The 14,985-nt window shown below is 54.8% G+C and overlaps 2 protein-coding genes across 2 annotated transcripts; both read right to left on the bottom strand.

The window, feature by feature from the left end:
- Positions 1-47: 47 nt before the first annotated feature.
- On the bottom strand, positions 48-7,188 carry tmprss15 (transmembrane serine protease 15). Its single transcript, XM_061300115.1, is given in 23 exon segments — positions 48-287; positions 363-417; positions 484-623; positions 698-793; positions 894-1,069; positions 1,142-1,286; positions 1,451-1,501; positions 1,585-1,634; positions 1,730-1,825; positions 2,922-3,045; positions 3,125-3,235; positions 3,325-3,468; positions 3,646-3,771; positions 3,859-3,948; positions 4,045-4,186; positions 4,520-4,676; positions 4,772-4,877; positions 5,548-5,697; positions 5,787-5,927; positions 6,224-6,333; positions 6,478-6,568; positions 6,646-6,783; positions 6,987-7,188. Coding segments are annotated over 23 exon segments (2,778 nt in total). The 5' UTR covers positions 7,102-7,188; the 3' UTR covers positions 48-63.
- Positions 7,189-7,498: 310 nt separating this feature from the next.
- Positions 7,499-14,759, bottom strand: csf1rb (colony stimulating factor 1 receptor, b). Its single transcript, XM_061298926.1, has 22 exons — positions 14,600-14,759; positions 13,639-13,908; positions 13,231-13,545; positions 12,937-13,073; positions 12,702-12,864; positions 12,353-12,626; positions 12,129-12,244; positions 11,952-12,060; positions 11,545-11,705; positions 11,351-11,466; positions 10,934-11,063; positions 10,767-10,868; positions 10,485-10,595; positions 10,271-10,415; positions 10,114-10,175; positions 9,846-9,937; positions 9,637-9,759; positions 9,439-9,550; positions 9,281-9,380; positions 9,090-9,210; positions 8,924-9,017; positions 7,499-8,828 (listed from the first exon to the last, which is right to left on the bottom strand). Exons 1-22 carry the CDS (start codon positions 14,655-14,657, stop codon positions 8,758-8,760), a joined length of 2,982 nt encoding a protein of 993 aa, XP_061154910.1. The 5' UTR covers positions 14,658-14,759; the 3' UTR covers positions 7,499-8,757.
- Positions 14,760-14,985: the final 226 nt, after the last annotated feature.

Below are 14,985 nucleotides of genomic sequence, written 5' to 3'. Positions count from 1 at the left end.
GGGGGGGGGGGGGGGGTCAGAGGAGTCCAAGGAAAACGAGGAGAGGAGGAGGAAGTTGAGGAGTCATAGGAAAAGAAGGAGAGGACAAAGTAGAAGAAGAGAAGGAAAAAAAGAAAGGGGAGGTGAAAGTAGAGTGGCAGGAGAGGAAGAAGAGTAGGAAGAGGAGGTGGATGATCACGATGACCAGGAGCGTCGCGTTTCTGCCATCCAGGCGACAAAGGCCGAGACTCTGGCGTAAACCCCGGGTCGCTCGGGCCGACCGCAACCCATCCCAAAGGACGTGACACCTGTCGGAGACCCATCGATCGCACAGTTAACTTGATTCCGAGCGCAAGTTGAGAAACGGGAGACCAAAAACAGACCAATCAGAGTCCAGTGTCCTTCCTCCTCACACATAAGCGGGCCGCCAGAGTCGCCCTGTGTGAAGAAGTCACGCGTCTTGTCAAGTGTCTTGCGGGCAGGTTTAGGGTGGATAGTGATCACCTGACACGAGTCCACTCCGCCCTCTGGGAAGCCCGCGCACAGCATTTTGGACGTGATGGTGTACTCGGGCAAGGCGCGCTGGCACGAGACCTGGCCCACCAGGGGAACCTTGGCCTCCTGCAGAATGTCTGGAAGAGAACCTGTGCAACGGACACACACATTGAGACCAACAGGTCGCAAGACAGACAGGCGGACAGATAGACAGGTGACGGACCCTCCTCAGCCTGCCTCCCCCATCCGGCAATCCAACATTTCTTTCCAGCTGTCAACTCTTGAGCGTTTTCAGGCAAACACACTGGCTGGATCAGATCTGTGCACAAACGCGCGCCCACGCACACACACACACCGATTCAGAATGTGCGGGTGCGATTTCTCGGAACAGGAAGCGGGCGGGTGTGTCAAAATACTACCAGTGAAGTTGGTGGGCGTGCTCAGGCGCATCATGGCGATGTCGGCCTCTTTGCTGAGTCTGTTGTAGTGCGGGTTGATGATCACGGCATCAATTTGGAACGAGTGCACGGCCCCGGCCTGGCTCTGAGCCCGAAGACCCAACTTGGCCGACCAGCGGCCCAGGGGGCGCTCCTTCCTGCCAAAGACGCGTCGTCAGCTCCGCCGTACCGTCAGACCTGGCTACGGTCAGCTCGGCGCTCTCACCCACCCGTACACGCAGTGGGCGGCAGTCAGCAGCCAACGGCGACCGAGCAAAGCGCCACCGCACACGTGGCGACCGTTCCAGTGCAGCGACACCATCCACGGCCACGCCCCTTTGGCGGCGTCCGACCCACCCACCACTCGGACCTCCCCTTATTTGAAAACAAAAAACAGCAAACGCTAAATCAGGTTGGAAATAGCAACAACGTAAGAAGGGTGAAGTGTGGGTTTCTCCCCCCCCCCCCCCCCAGACAGAAGAAACACAAATACTACGTATGTGACTTTGCAAATGTTCACTGCGGTTTCCCGCTCTCACCATCTGCCGATTGGTCGACAGTGTCGCTGGTGACGAGACGAAGGCCGCATGCTGAAAACAAACGAAACAAAACAAAGGCGGCAAGTGCAATGCGCCGCGGGCGACTTTGATGAAGGGTGGCGATTGTCACTCACGCTGATTGTCACAGCGAAGAGAAACCACACGGTGGCCCACGCAACGCTCGCTGCAAAACCAAAAACAATCGACTCTGGTTGGAAATGACGTCAAGCGTTCGCTGACGAGTTTGACAAAGACACACTCTCCCAAGTCTTTGCGTACCTCACGCTGGATTCCAGACTTCCGTTAGCGGTGACCTCGACACTGGCGAAATGTGAATCTCCCGGCACGGCGGGCAGCAGCGTGGACACCCCCGACCTGGACGACGGCTATGGGTAGTCAACTTGTATTTGCAGTGACAAGTGGGAGCCTCGACTTGGTCTTCCTGTATCCCAGGTGCTGACTGACTGGTAGCGTCCCAATTAGCGCTGTATCCCAAGTACTGACAGGTCAGGTCCTACAAGTACCCCAGATTGGTCGCTACTAGGGGTGTAAATCGCGGATTTTGTCACGATACGATATATCGGTACAAAGAATCACGATACGATATTTGCCGATATCTTAAAGCCTGCTGTGATTCATTCACGATACATCACGATATAGAGCTCTACGATCGATTTTCTATTTTTTTTAAATAAAAAATATAGAACAATATCCTGATTTATAACACTTCATACGCAAAATCAACAAGGTACTGCAAACTCTTTGTTTAGGAAATGACAAGAGTATTGCAGTATACAAAGTGCTTATTTTAACACTGAACTTTGATGTCGTGTTTTTTTCTTTAAATGTGCGGCGAGATTTGTGCTCCCTGAATATTTGATCACCGGATGGCAGGATTTACAAACTGCACGTGTCTTGTCCGTTGAGCCATCTTTTCTTTGGAATCCAAAGTGCTTCCAAAGGAATGACTCGAAGCCTAAAGGGGAGCAAATTTCCTCGTCTTTTTGGACACTAGCCATAGCGCCAGCCCAGGAGCCGGGTACTAGTTGTCGACTCCCCTTTCACGTGCCTGCTCTGCTCACAACGCAACACGCCGCGCACTGCGCCCGGAAAGAGGAAGCCAGCAACAATGAACTGGATTTCAAAATAAAGTCGCGTCTAATGTCCGAGGTCAAACACGGCGATATAAATCGATGTTTACGTTTAGCATCGATGCCAATAAATCGTAGAGCATTATATCGATTAGTCGATGTGTATCGATGAATCGTTACACCCCTAGTCGCTACGTATCGGTCAGGTCCATCTCTATTGGAGGTCAGGTAGTTCCGACAAATAGTATCAATGGAGAAATACATAATCAAAGAAAGAATTGGCCTAGGTCAACTTAAGTCGTCTTTGAATCCCCTGCATCTTACTCAAGTAGTCAAGCTGTATCCGAGGCGCTGACCGGTCAGGTGCTAAAGTCTACTACCTGTATCCCAAGTACTGACAGATGAAGACAGACAGGCGCGGGGTCCAGGTGTCTCCGCACACCGCATACTGAGAGGAGGCCATCTGAAAGCGGAGACGACCGGAGGCGTTCTCCTGCAACACGACTGAAAGCGCCCGTCGGTGTCAAGTACATTTTGCTCAACGTGACCGAGTTACGCTTTGCGTGATCCGGGCTGTCCTCACCACAGTTAGCTTCGTCGGAAGCGTCGGCGCAGTCCACCCTCCCGTCGCACTGACGCTTTCCATGGATACAGCTGCCCGTGTCACATTGGAACTGCTCCGCAGGGCACGGTTCTGCTTTGGCCACACGAACGCACGTACGGACATGCGGCGGCGGCGGCGACGTGTCTCCACAACTTCATATCGGTGGCGGCGGACCTCACCTGAAGACCCCAGGCCAAGCCCGGAGGTAAAGTTGGCTTTGAATCCCCGTCCGTTTCCCGAGCTGTCCGTGAAGAACCAGACGGTCACCCGATTGCGCGTTGAAAACAAGTCTCTGGCGGTGCCGCCGCTCCCGGTGAGAATGGCTGCGCGATCGCAAGGGGACAGAGCGCACACCTTAATATTAGGAATCAGCCGTACCGTTAGTCCATTGTCGTCTCATCACTAGCGTGTAGGAGAGAGCCGCATCCTGGAAGCATTCCCACTTCATTTCTTCAGTTAGGCTAACGTGCCACCATAGTCGTGAGACGTACGAGACTCACCCAGTAAGGTCGAGCTAGGCCCCACCCCGTCGCGCAGCTCCACGACGTCGTAGTTGTCTTCGACATCAAAGTCTAGGAAGTGGACGTGGATGTTTCGACCTGGCAGAGCGTGGAGCGTCCACATGCCTGCGGGAGGAAAGGATGACCACGGTAGACGTCAGGCCGCTTTGATCAACAATCAATCAACAAAGCCGGCCGGCCGAGAGTTCTCACAGCGAGCTCCGTTCCCGTAGGCTCGCGGGTAATTTGGTGAACTGAAGGTGGAGTTTGGCTCCCACACGTCAAAAGGACCACCGCAGTCAGCTGACGTAAGACCGAACCAGACAAGAGAGAGCGGAGTCGCTCGCTCGCTCGCTCGCCATAGCAATTACGGCCCAGGAGAGTGGGCGCGGTGCTTACCCGACACGGTGGGGACAGGTGTCGGAGTGGGCACTAAGGTGGGTTCCGGGGGGGCGGGCCCACAAGGCTGGGGCATCAAAGTGATGTCATCCAAGGCAATGTCATTTCTCATCCCGCCTTTCTTCAGAGCTTCAAACACAATCTGCACACATCGATTGGAGCCGGGTCAGTCTGACACCAGTTGGGGATCACGATCGAAGCAGCGCGAAAGCACTAGGAAAGCAGTCGGCAATCCATTTGGGAAAAACAGCTTCTTATTCTTTTGAAATCAGTTGGAATTCTCCTTCAAATCAGCGAAAATCATTCAGAGTATAAGCAGAGCTGACCCCCTTTGTTGAATCCAGTCTGAATTGTAGTTTAAAGTCTTTAAATGGGTTAAAGGCGATTTGAAAATCAGCTTTTGAAATCATTTGGAAAATTCAGTAAAGTCCACTTTGATATCAGCCTTCAAATCAGTTTGAGTCACTTGATCCACCTGAGTGTCAGAGGTAGAGTTGAGGAGCACTTGTCCGTAGTTCCAGCGGTCACCATAGTTCCCGTCCCTGCGGAACACCACAGCGTCCACGTCGCCTGGATATGCGCCACGTAGCGACAGTTGAAGACGGTGGACGTCTTCCCCAAACATGTGATACCTTCAAATTCAGAACCCACACCGCCCAAAACAGGCGTATGCACGAGTTGAGTTTTACACCCGTCAACCATTTCCTCGTTAGTTTGTGCCGTTTACCAAAACCCAAGGCATATTGGCTGCTTGGGCCCAGTTAGAGGTAGGCTGTAGATCCTGAAAGTCTTCAGCCATTGGCCAGGACTCAGAGGGGTGCTCAAGTAGAAACCTGAGTCAGCAAACACGCGATTAGAACTAGGCTAATACCATGCTAACACGATGCAAAGACGCCAACTCGGGACCTTACCGAGACCCGATAAAAGAGCTGATCAAGGACCTCTCTACCTCAGGGGTGTCCAAACTACGGCCGCGGTCCAGTTTTTATTGGCCCGCAGCAAATTCTGAAAACATAATTGAACATGGCCCGCACAAGAAGCTTGAGCTCAACTCTGTTGCACTTCTCAGTCTCAACACTAGATGGAGCCCGCCACACAAAGCGTTTGACGTGCCATTAGCACCCCAAGAAGAGAAGCGAACACGCAGCGTTTGGCACCCGGGCCCCTTCACGTTACTAAATCTGACGCTCCTTGCAAAAGGTTTGGACACCCCCGCTCTACCTGATTCGATTTCTGATCCCAAAATGTATACGGCGCCAAATCCAAGACCTTAACCCTAAGACCTTAAGATCTGACCAGGACCTGTCATGACCTAATCGCCGTTCTAGGACATGGGCTGATACCTGATTCAAGACCACAGCGGCACCGGACCTAAACTTGATCAAAGTTATACAATCAAGGAAGCCGTCCTGCAACTAACTCAATACTGACTCGAGAAGCTGATATTGTACCTGATCTGAAACCTGACCAGGACTTGATCGCGGTCTGATCAAGAGCACTCACCCGACCCGTTTCCTAGCGTGTGATCTATGCTTGGGCCACTGAGCGGCGGAAATGTGGCGCCTCTGCTCCGAAGCCAGTCACCGTCGTCTTCGTGTTCCTGCCTCCAGAAGCAAAAGCCGTGCTCAAATGTGCAGGAAAGCTTCTCCGAATCTGAAAAACAGCAGCAACAACAACAACAACAACAACAACATACTAACACTGCTTTTGCCACGGTGGCTCAGAGGTAGCGGCGTGAGCACCTGGCAGTTTCGAGAGGTCGCTGGCACGGAAGGTGGCGTTGAATCCCGACCCATCTTCCAAATTGTCTGAGAAAAACTCAATAGTGGATCGGGCCGTCAGAAGCCACACAGTCTCGGGAGGGGTGGACCCCGAGAGCTCGGCTGCAATTGAAGAATGAATGATATCAATTCGGGACCGGTTCTTTCTCAACTGGACGTGAGTCAAGATCCGATACAGGACCGGGCCAGGAACTTGGGCGAGGGCATGCCCTCGACCAGATCGAGCTAGACCTAATTCAAGTCTTGACCAGGATCTTACTCTGATCCATAACTTGATCCAAATCTTCTGCCTTTTGAACTGATCAAGGACCTAAAATGACTTGATAGGAATCTTAACCTGGATCTGATCGAGAACGTGACCCGAGACCTGACTAGGCACTGCTGTAGGCCCTCCTGACCTGCCATCTTCTTCTCGGGACCAAGCCCTTCGTAAAGTCTCACGATATGGACATTTTCTAGGCTTTCAAACTTGTGGAAGTTGACCTGAACAGAAAATCCCCTTTGGACCCTGAAGGAAACAATAAAGAAAACAAAGACACACACACACACACACACACACACACACACACACACAAAAACCCATTTATGGTTCGGGTTAGGCAATGATTGTTTACTAACCAATCGTGGAAAGTCTCCAAAGTGCTTTTTGGACCTGATGATCCAGCGACAGAAGCTGCTGTTTGCAGAAGAGGCAAACCATCCCGTTGGGCCGTGCAGTGCGAACTGTCCGTCACAGGTCGTTGCTACGGAAACAGTACGATGAGCTTGTCGCAACGACAAACCCTTAAGACTTAAGCGAGGTGGACGGTGAGGCACCGACCGCAACGAGCGGCGTCTTCGTCGGAAGCGTCGGCGCAGTCGTCGATGCCGTCGCACAACCGGTCGACGTGGACGCACGTGGACGAGCGTTCGCAGGAAGTGTGGTACGCGGGACACGTGACTGGATGCACCTCCGCCTCTGGTAACACGCGCACGTGCCTCTCGTTAGCCGACGACATCAATGAATAAAAATAATCATGAAAAATGGCATAATTGCCCGTCGATGCCTCAAGATGGCAGCAAAGCAACCCCTCGATTCACAACACGCGATGCCACCGCACGAGGGCGGCAAATTCCTCTTCGTATCATGTATGGCGAGGATGATGGAAGTGAGGCGCTCACCCGGCGGTGACACGTGCGTCCACATCAGCGCCGTCAGCGCGGCACAGCACAGCAGCACCACGCACAGCGCCACCAGCAGGAAGTGGAAGGGAGAACAACCGCCGCACCCTCGCATCCTTGATGGATCACTTCACACCTCGACAGAGTGAGGCTTGACAGATTCAATGACTTGGGTTACCTGAGCTCTCACGATCGGAGCGTCTGCCCAGCTAGCGAACGGAGGAACAAATGAACAAGTACACCATAAGCACCTGTACCAATTGCCAAATAAATGAGCGAGCGAGCGAGCGAGTAAATGAGCAACAGTGGCAGAGGCCAGGCATGTTCGTCCAGACCTCCCTCTCTCTTTTGGCTGAGTGAAACGGTCAGCCCGACAAGGATTTGAATCAGGCCCGCCGCAGAAGGGAGATAGACAGACAGACAGACAGACAGACAGACAGACGTACGTGCGGCCGGCACGGCCCGACGGACATCGACTGAACCGACAACCGTGGTTGAAAAATATGTGCGAGTGGGTGACAATCATTTATTCAATGAATGGATCTCACGAAGAACCCAAGTGAGCACGAGTCTGTAAAGTGAGGTCATGAACATGAGATGAGAAATGCGAGAAGGAATACATCAGTGAACCGGCGCACAGATAAACACATTTCCGTCAGAGTGAATCAGTAAATGAGTGACAAAAAATGAGCGAGTGAGTGAAGAAAGTATCGCGTGCACCAGTGAAAACATTCCAAGGAGTAAGGTGTGAAGCGATGGCTTACCTTCAGCTTTTTTCCCTTCCAAATGTTTGGTGCCTGAGAGAAGATATGGGCCCTTTTTATAATTGAGCAGGAAATATTGAAAAGCAGTGCTCACGCACGTGCGCTGACACAATCAATTGGCTTTTCGTGCCAATGGAAGGTACGGCGGCAGTAAAAGTGTCACATGATTTCTCTTATCGTTAATTAATGCGGCTGTAAAGTACGAGAGGACAAGGTGAGCAAACGGGCGTCCGGCAATAAACCGCCAACTGCGGACACGTGAGCGTTTAAGGAGGCAAAGTGGCTTTGTTTGTCACTCTCAGTTGAAATGTTGCGATGGAGGAACACCAACGTTGGCTTTTTAAAGGCCGAGCGGCACACCGTCCAGCCCAATAGGGCCATGCTAACATACAATGAATGCCAAAGGCCATCCATGAGCCAAAGGATGCAGCATGCCGGCAAGTTCAAGTTTCACTAACAACAAGTGACGCCAGCCGCTTGCTTAGTGGGAGGCCCCCTCGGCCTCTTCTTCTTGCTTTAAATGATGATGCATAGCCATCCACTGAAGCTCAGCGCACCCTTACGCGTTGTGGCACGAGGCGGTACTGCACCGGCCTGTAAAACAGCCCATGCTGTAAAAAGCCACGCACTTGTAAATCTGCACTTGTGAAGGGCAGTAGCGCGCGTGTAAGGTCTGAAAAGCGGTACAATGTCGTTTTTTACAATGGTCTTTTTTTTTATTTTATTTTTTTAGGAGGGGGCAGATGTGGCTGCACGCGTCCTTTAGCGAGCCAATAAGTAGCACCGCACGTCATGGCAGAAGAACGGGATGATGCCACAGCAGCAACTTGGCTTAGCAGAAGTGGCTCGAGAAAAGTCAGGAGTCGCTATGGTAACGGTGCAAAAGATCGATGCAAAATTCATCCAGCCTCCGAGCGGGTCGGCCTTTGACGTTTGGCAACCGACGAAGCACCCGATCACCGGTGACGGCTAAAGAAATCTTGGTGGCGGGCGATCGGACGCGTGCATCAGGACAGCTGGTAAATGTTGCTTGTCACAGTGGCCATCTTTTTGGAGTCTTCAGGTTCCTCGCCGCCCCCTGAGGCAAGAAAGACACACGCGGTGATGGCGGGAGGACCAAAGACGCGCTGGGCGTCCCGAAGAAAGACCAAAGCGCCGCACGGTGACCGTCACCTTGCTCGTCGCCCTTGGCGGAGCGTCCACTCCCGCCCGCCTCTTCCTCGCTCCCTTCGTCTTCCTCGCGCTCGTCGATGTTTTTGTACGTGGGCTTGAGCGGCAAAGAGAAAAGTGGCAAACGTTGCGAGTATCGTCAAGACGCGCGCAAGGGCGGCGGGCTCACCTGGTCGCTCGAAGCCGCCTTGGCGGCGCAGGGGAGGAGCCTTTCGATCAGCCGAGCGATCATCTTGAAGGTTGGCCGTTCGCTCGGCTCCAAACTCCAACACGACGTCATCAGCCGGTACCTGCAAAGGAGAGGCGGGCCGGGCCGTCAAGCGCTCTGCGTCCGTGTGTCGGGTGGGCGGGGTTCCTCACATTTGCGGCGGGGCGAAGTCGGGCCGCTCCATGTGGCCGCCGTCCTTGATCATCCTGTAGAATTTGGTATCCACGGCGACGTTGGGGTAAGGGCTCTTCCCTGAGGGAGACAGCCAGAGGTCACGTGACGGCACGGTGAGGAGCGCCGGCGCCATTACCCAGGGAGAAGATTTCCCACAGCAGGACGCCGTAAGACCAAACGTCGCTCTGCACCGTGTACACGCACTGGAAGATGCTCTCGGGGGACATCCACTTGACGGGCAGGCGCGCCTGTCCACACAGCAAGGGTCGTGTGTTTTTGCCGTAGCCGTCGACAAGTTGTGCGTTTGTGTTGTGTGGGAGCTGCGTCCACTGACATTTCCTTGTACGATGTAGCTGTCGTCATTGCGTATGTCTCGCGCCAAACCAAAGTCACAGATTTTTGCAACGTGGCGTTCGGTCAGCAAGACGTTCCTCGCCGCCACGTCTCTGTGGATACACTGACAAAGGCGCGGGCGGACGTGAAGCCACCATAGCGCAGACCGGCGCAGCGCAGACCGGCGCAGCCTATGCTTGTGCGCGTTACATTTCGTGTCGAGAGGAAGTCCAAACCCTGAGCCACTTGGTACGAGAACCTCATCAGGTCACTTATACACAGACGTGCACTTCGCTCAACACCTGCAGGGCACGCGCGCGCACACACACACACACGCACACGCACGCACGCGCACACACACGCACACACACACAGACACACACACACACACACACACACACACTCAAAGGTCACGTGTGTATTTGATGTGTGTTAAACCTGTGTGTTTGTGACAATTGTATGTGTGAGTGTGTCTTACCTGAGTGGGAAAGGATTGGCTGCATTTCCTGATATTCGGAACAACACGAGATCCCGCTGTCACTGTAACACCAAGAGAGACACGGACGGACACAAACTACAATTATGACATGCTGCATGCACGTGACACGCAATAGAGGAAGAAAAGGAGGTCCGACCTCCGGAGTCTGACGTTGGAGTATTTGACGTCGTGCTCAGCCGGCTCCGGACTCAACGTAGCCGCCACCAAGTGGTGAGCGCGCGCGCGCAGAAAGTTGAGCAGGTCGCCGTGGAAACAGTACTCAGTGATCATCAGCACGGGCCCTGTGAGCGACATTGAGGTCAAGCGAAGACAACTTCCTGAGAGGCGGACCGGACCGGACCGGACCGAACCTCCTCGAGTGCAGGCTCCCAGCAGGTTGACGATGTTGTCGTGGTAACCGAGATGGCTGAGAATCTTCAGCTCACACATCAGCGCCTCTCGCTCCTCGGAGTGAGCGCTCGCTGCACACACAAAGGCACCGCGTTCTTGTGGTTGCAGACTACTTTTGTAGCATTGTCGTGCCCGTGTTGTTAAGATGTGCATAGCGGTCGGTCGCGCCTCGGCACTCGCTACGTCGTCGTTATTGACGCGCGGTCGGAACGGGTCGTGTTTGTCGTGGAGTTGCCGTTTACGTTTGAGCATCTTGACGGCCACGCGGGTTTCGTCCTGGCTGCCGAGGCCGTAGGCCGTGGCCTCCACCACCTTTCCGAACGCCCCTGAGCCCAGCACGCCCCCTGACGGAGAGAAGGCCAGGGGAGGGGTCAAAGGTCAAGGCCAGAGGGCGGAGCTCAAGGTTTACCCAGGCGGAGCTTGTCTCGGGGAAACTCCCACTTGAGGTTGTTGTACGGCAGCAGGCCGGGGTCCACAAATGTGTAGTTGTTGCCGTAGCAACTCTCCACGATCTTCCAACGGATCTCGTACTTGGGTTGCTACGAAAAGAAAGACAGGCAGGAGATGAAGTGTGAGAAGGAGCAAAAAGAGGAAAGAAAATGGAGAGGAGGAGCGAAAGGAGGAGGCGGGGAAGGAAAATGGAGAGGAAGATCGAAAGGAAGAGGAAAGCAGGAGGCGGAGAAAGAAAGTGGAGAGGAAGAGCAAAAGCACGAGGAAAGCAGGAGGCAGACAAAGAAAGTGGAGAGAAGGAGCAAAAGGAAGAGGAAAGGAAAGAGGATGAAGACGAGCACGGGGGACGAAAGCGCGTCCACGGCCAGCTACAAACCCGTCTGATCCTGCAGACGAGGAAGACCACAAGCAAGAGGAGCAGGCCCGCCGAGGCCGTCGCCAGGGACGTCGTCAAAATGTTCCCGCTGCCAGAACCTGCGGAGCCTGCAGAACCTGAAACGGGAGTGGTGGACACAAGCTCTGTGGTTGACCAAAAAGCCTCCTGAATGAACAAGAGAAGCAAAAACGTACGCAGGAAGAAGACATCTTGCGAGCGTCCCACGCTGTTGATGGCCACGCACTCGATGGTGACGTCATCAGCCGGCGCCGGGGGCAGGGGCAGGCTTTTGGTCAGCACCTCCCCGTCTTGCGTGACAACATCACCGGGCTGAGGGTCCCCGACGTCACCGCACCTGCGCGAGGAAAGTCGAGTGTCGCCGATGAGCCAAGCGGCGACAGAGACGCACGCCGCAACCGCCCGCCCGCCGATGAGCCAAGCGACAGAGACGCCGCAACCGCCCGCCCGCCCGCCCGCCGATGAGCCAAGCGACAGAGATGCCCCAACCGCCCGGCGATGAGCCAAGCGACAGAGATGCCGCAAGCCCCCGCCGATGAGCCAAGTGACAGAGACGCCGCAACCGCCCGCCGTTTCGACATACGTGTTGACCAGGCCGCCGCATCGCGACCACAAGACGGTGGGCGGCGGGAAACCCGAACCGCTGCAGGTCAGGGTGCCGTTCTCCATCGTGATGACTCCGCTCGGAGCTCCTAAACAAAGCGTCAGGTCAACGGTGGCGCCCGGCCGGAATGGGCAAGATGAAGGAAAGTTTGCTCACGAAGAACTCGCAGGTCAAAGTCGAAGGAACCGCTAACCAGGCCGTTAGCATAGCCTAGCTTGTAGAGCCCTTTCTCTTGGTCGCGCACGCGGCGTAGAACCAGGCTGGCTCGGGATCTGCCAACGGAAACTTTGCTCATCATCCGAATTGATTCCAATCGAGGCGCGAGTAAGACGTGCAGCGGAGCGGACACGGAGTAGCAAAAACGGGGGGCTCACGCTAACCTGTAGCCATGGGCCGCGTGGCTCTGCGTGCGCTCCCGGCGGCCGTTCCCGGGCGTGGGCCAGGTCCATCGGAGGCTCCGGACCGGCGGGTACGCTTCCACGGTGACTGTCAAACTCAGGTCTCCACCCGCGAGCACGTCCACCGTGCTGCTGTGAACTTGGGAAACCTCTGTGGCGTCCACGCTAAAGTTAGCCAGCACTTCCCACTCGCTGACATTGGCACCACCCGTGGCTGTCGTACGGCGCTCCAGCAAGGCAGTCAGGAAGGGAGCGTCTGGCAGCGAGAGCGAGCGCATGTGGAATCATCACGGACGGCTCACCTGAGTTGCGGTGCCGGTTGGAGGCTCACCCAAGACGCGGAGGCTGGCCGTCGCCGTGGCGTCGCCGGCCTCGTTGCTCGCCGTACAGGTGTAGCGTCCGCTGTGCCGTCGACCGACGGCGCCGACGCTCAGCGTCTTGTTCAGGTACAAGCGCTTGCCATCATAATGCTGCTTCACCGTCGTGTCGGGAGCCTGTAGGCTCAACGGTGCGTCAATGTGCATTCGACAAAAGAAAGAAAAGCGGGTCGAGAGAGCAGGTCTCACCTCTACATTAGGGTATGTCCAAGAGACCTTGTAGATGAGGGAGGGGTTACTCGTCGCACACGTCACCGCAAAAACCTCTCCCTCCAGACGCAAAAAGTCCGTCTGATTCAGCCACACCTTGGGAGGATGGCGCTGTCCTATATAGGCCAGAGACAAATACGACATATGTAAATGAGAGCTAGACAGGCAAGATGTCGAAAGAAGGCCTGGGAGCCAGACTGGCGGGAAGTAGGCAAATGAGGGATTGGGAGGGAGACAGTGGAGAGGTACGCCCCCCCCAACCCCAAACCTTACTTGGCGAGACAATGAGGTGCAGCGGGTCAGATGTCACGCGTGTGTTGTTGTTGTTGTTCCAGGCAGCGCAGACGTAGCGCCCGTTGAATTTGGTCTCCACTTTGTGTATGAGCACTCCCGCATGAGGATTCACGCTCACGTTCATGCCCGCGGGCAGAGCCCCGCCCAGCCCGCCGTCCCGCTCCTCCTCCGACTGGAGGGTGAGGTTGCCGAGCGAAGGGTCGGTCGGCAAACATCGGAACAGGAAGTCGGTACCCTCCGGGACGTTGGGGGTGTAGCGGGGCGTGACGAAGACTCTGGACGGGTCGGACGGATCTGAGGGATGACAGACAAAGGGCCGTGACCTCACCTGAGGGCCGGGGAAAAGGAATCACTGACCTGGTGGCGGCGGCGGCGGCGGCGGCTCACCTTTGACGTACAGGTGAACCGAGGCGCCCAGGTGGCGGAGGTGACGTTCGGCGTAGGAGCAGCGGTACGTTCCCGTGTGTGTGGGTAGGGCACGCCGCACCTCCAACACGCCGGCGCGCTCCGCCGAAGCCTGACGAAGGGCCGTGCTGGACCACTGCAACGACGCGTTGCCGTGACAACTTAGGCGGAAAGCCGAGCCGGCGCTCAAAACCGCCTCGGACCCGTCCCGCACGGGGTCCGAGTTCAGCCCGATGGAGGGCGGGGAGAAGTCTAGAAAGAAGACAAAAGCGTCCGACGCGTGATCAGCAGACCGCATCGGCAGATCCGTACTCAGTGATCAACTTTTTAGGCTTTGAGATGATTGGGAATGTTTTTTTTTGTTTGTTTTGTTTTTTGGTGAACACGACCGTTGAGTTTCACAAGATGGGGAGAAAAAACAGAAGTGAAACCTTCGACTTTAACGTCTGTCAGCAGTCGGGAAGTAACGTGCGTGTGTGTGTGTGCGCGCGCGTCTGGAAAAGAAAAGAAAAGAAAAGAGGAAGAAATTGTGCTGTCCTCATCAGGATGAGCAAAATGGTCAAGATGGTCCAAATGTCAAGTGTTATTTTGCCAAAAATAAGAATCAAAACGTTCAGATGCTAACAATAGCCGCTACCACACCCAGAAAGCAGGTAGTTGCGCCCACATAGCATCAATCAGTAGACTGGCCGCCCTGTCTCCAAATGTGCCTGGTCAATACTTTGATCCAGAGTTGACTTCTACAGACTTGAATGAGCACAAAGTTACACATAAAAGAGGCAAACATTACGTATATTATGGGTGGAAAGAACAAATCAAACAAACGAGCAAACAAACATTTGTTGTGCTTTGCGTTTCAAGGTAAGTTCCGCTTTGCCCCAAATAGCATGAAAAAGGACAAGATGAATAACAACAACAAGAGCAAATTGCTTGGCTTTCTGACCTTCAGCAGAGACGATTGCCAGTAGGAGCCAAGGCAACAACATGTTGGGCGTCGTCATCTTCTTCCTCCTGACTGACTGACTGACTGACACTGGAGCAGCTCTTCAACTTCCTGGCAAGGAAGGCAGGCAGGCAGGCAGGCAGGCCCTCGAGGCTCAACCCACCTCCTTAGCACCCCCCCCCCCCCCCCCCCCCCATCCCAACTGGCCCTCAACTCAACACAAGCTGCAAGGCTTCTGGGGCCGGCCTTCTGTCGTCACAAAGGCTTTCTGAAACGCAATGAGCTCTGACAATGACAGCCCAGGCGCTTCACAAGGATGAGCCTTTGGGATGTCAATCCTCACTGCTCTCCACAACCCTCCGATGGCCTCAATCTGAGCGCTTGCA

Source organism: Syngnathus typhle, linkage group LG15 (genome assembly GCF_033458585.1).
Source record: "Syngnathus typhle isolate RoL2023-S1 ecotype Sweden linkage group LG15, RoL_Styp_1.0, whole genome shotgun sequence".
Taxonomy (NCBI): domain Eukaryota; kingdom Metazoa; phylum Chordata; class Actinopteri; order Syngnathiformes; family Syngnathidae; genus Syngnathus; species Syngnathus typhle.
This window is presented reverse-complemented; position numbering and strand designations above follow the sequence as displayed.